The 1,311-nt window shown below is 54.6% G+C and overlaps 2 protein-coding genes across 2 annotated transcripts in view; one reads left to right on the top strand and one right to left on the bottom strand.

Annotated features, from left to right (window-relative positions):
- EMH_0005390 (uncharacterized protein) overlaps positions 1 to 42 on the top strand; it is a gene marked incomplete at both ends in the record, with an annotated part of 817 nt that extends 775 nt beyond the window's left edge. Inside the window, one exon of the mRNA XM_013497188.1 lies at positions 2 to 42. Within this exon, the coding sequence (XP_013352642.1) occupies positions 2 to 42 (41 nt within the window). The remainder of the gene's footprint in view (position 1) is intronic.
- A 700-nt stretch (positions 43 to 742) lies between these two features.
- EMH_0005380 (uncharacterized protein) overlaps positions 743 to 1,311 on the bottom strand; it is a gene marked incomplete at both ends in the record, with an annotated part of 1,562 nt that continues 993 nt past the window's right edge. Inside the window, one exon of the mRNA XM_013497187.1 lies at positions 743 to 964. Coding sequence (XP_013352641.1) covers positions 743 to 964 — 222 coding nt within the window. The remainder of the gene's footprint in view (positions 965 to 1,311) is intronic.

Here is a 1,311-nt window from a genome sequence, read left to right as displayed (position 1 = left end):
GCAGCAATCGTCGAGCTGCAAGTGCGCAGCAAACGACGTTAAGTCCGCAGCATCAATTGCATGCATGTACCCCTCAGCCTAGCAGCAGCAGCAGCAGCATGTGCTGCTGCTGCTGCTGCTGCTGCTGCTGCTGCTGCAGCTGCTGGTGCAGCAGCTGCTGCAGCTCATGATGAAGCTTGTTTAGTGTAGCGTCTTTGGCTTTTAACGCAAAACAAATATATGTTGCAGCAGCTGAGCTGCCTGTACACCCCAGTAAACCCTAAACCCTCAACTCAATACACCTCTCCCCCCTCTAAACCCTAAACCCTAAACCCTAAACCCTCGATATGCATGTAGAGAAGTATACTAGGCCCCAATATTTCAAACCGATTAAGAAAACAGCATGGCAATCAGTTGCTGCAGCAGCAGCAGCTGCTGCTGCTGCTGCTGCTTTCACAATACCCTCACTGCAGCAACAGCAGCAGCAGCAGAAACAGCAGCAGCAGCAGCAGCAGCAGCAGCAGCAGAAACAGCAGCAACGAAGGTAGAAAATACGGCTCTAGTTATGTTAACGCCGAAGGTCTGCTGCTGCTGCTGCTGCTGAAGTTGCTGCTGCTGCTGCTGCTGCTGCTGCATGCATTGCTGCTGTCTTTTGTGCTTCTGCTGCAACTGTATCTGCAGTAGCTGCTTGCTGCTGCTACCACTGGTGCTTCTGCTGCTGCCTCTGGTGTAGTTGCTGCTGCAGTTGCTGCTGCAGTTGTTGCTACAGTTGCTGCTGCAGTTGCTGCTGCAGTTGCTGCTGCAGTTGCTGCTGCAGTTGCTGCCGTTTCTGGTATAGATGTGGTGTAGATGCTACTGCAGCAGCTGCTGCTGCTGCTGCAGTTGCTGCTATAGCTGCTGCAGTTTCTGCTGCTGCAGTTGCTGCTGCAGTTGCTGCTGCAGTTGCTGCTGCAGTTGCTGCTGCAGTTGCTGCTGCCGCTGCTGTCTGCGCCCCAACCAAGCGCCAGCAAATGAGGATTTAGGGTTTAGGAAGGAGATTAGGGTTGCTGCTGGGGATGCAGCAGTGCTTGCTGCTGCTGCTGCTGCTGCTGTTGCTGCTGCTGCTGTTGCTTCTTGTGTTGCTGCTGCATGCGCTACAACTGCTGCGGTAGACCGCTGCTATCCCTGCAGGGAAAGTACAGGGTCTGCTGCTGCTGCTGCTGCTGCTGCTGCTTCTGCTGCTGTTGCTGGCGTTGCTGCTTCTTGAGGATTGCTTCTGCTGCAGCTGCCACAGCGGCATCATCATCACAACAGCAACAGCAGCAGCAGCAGCAGCAGCAGCAGCAGCAGCAG

This window comes from Eimeria mitis, genomic scaffold (genome assembly GCF_000499745.2).
Source record: "Eimeria mitis Houghton genomic scaffold, Emh_scaff252, whole genome shotgun sequence".
In the NCBI taxonomy this organism is placed as follows: domain Eukaryota; phylum Apicomplexa; class Conoidasida; order Eucoccidiorida; family Eimeriidae; genus Eimeria; species Eimeria mitis.
The sequence above is the reverse complement of the archived record's forward strand: the minus strand, read 5'-3'. Positions and strand labels throughout refer to the sequence as shown.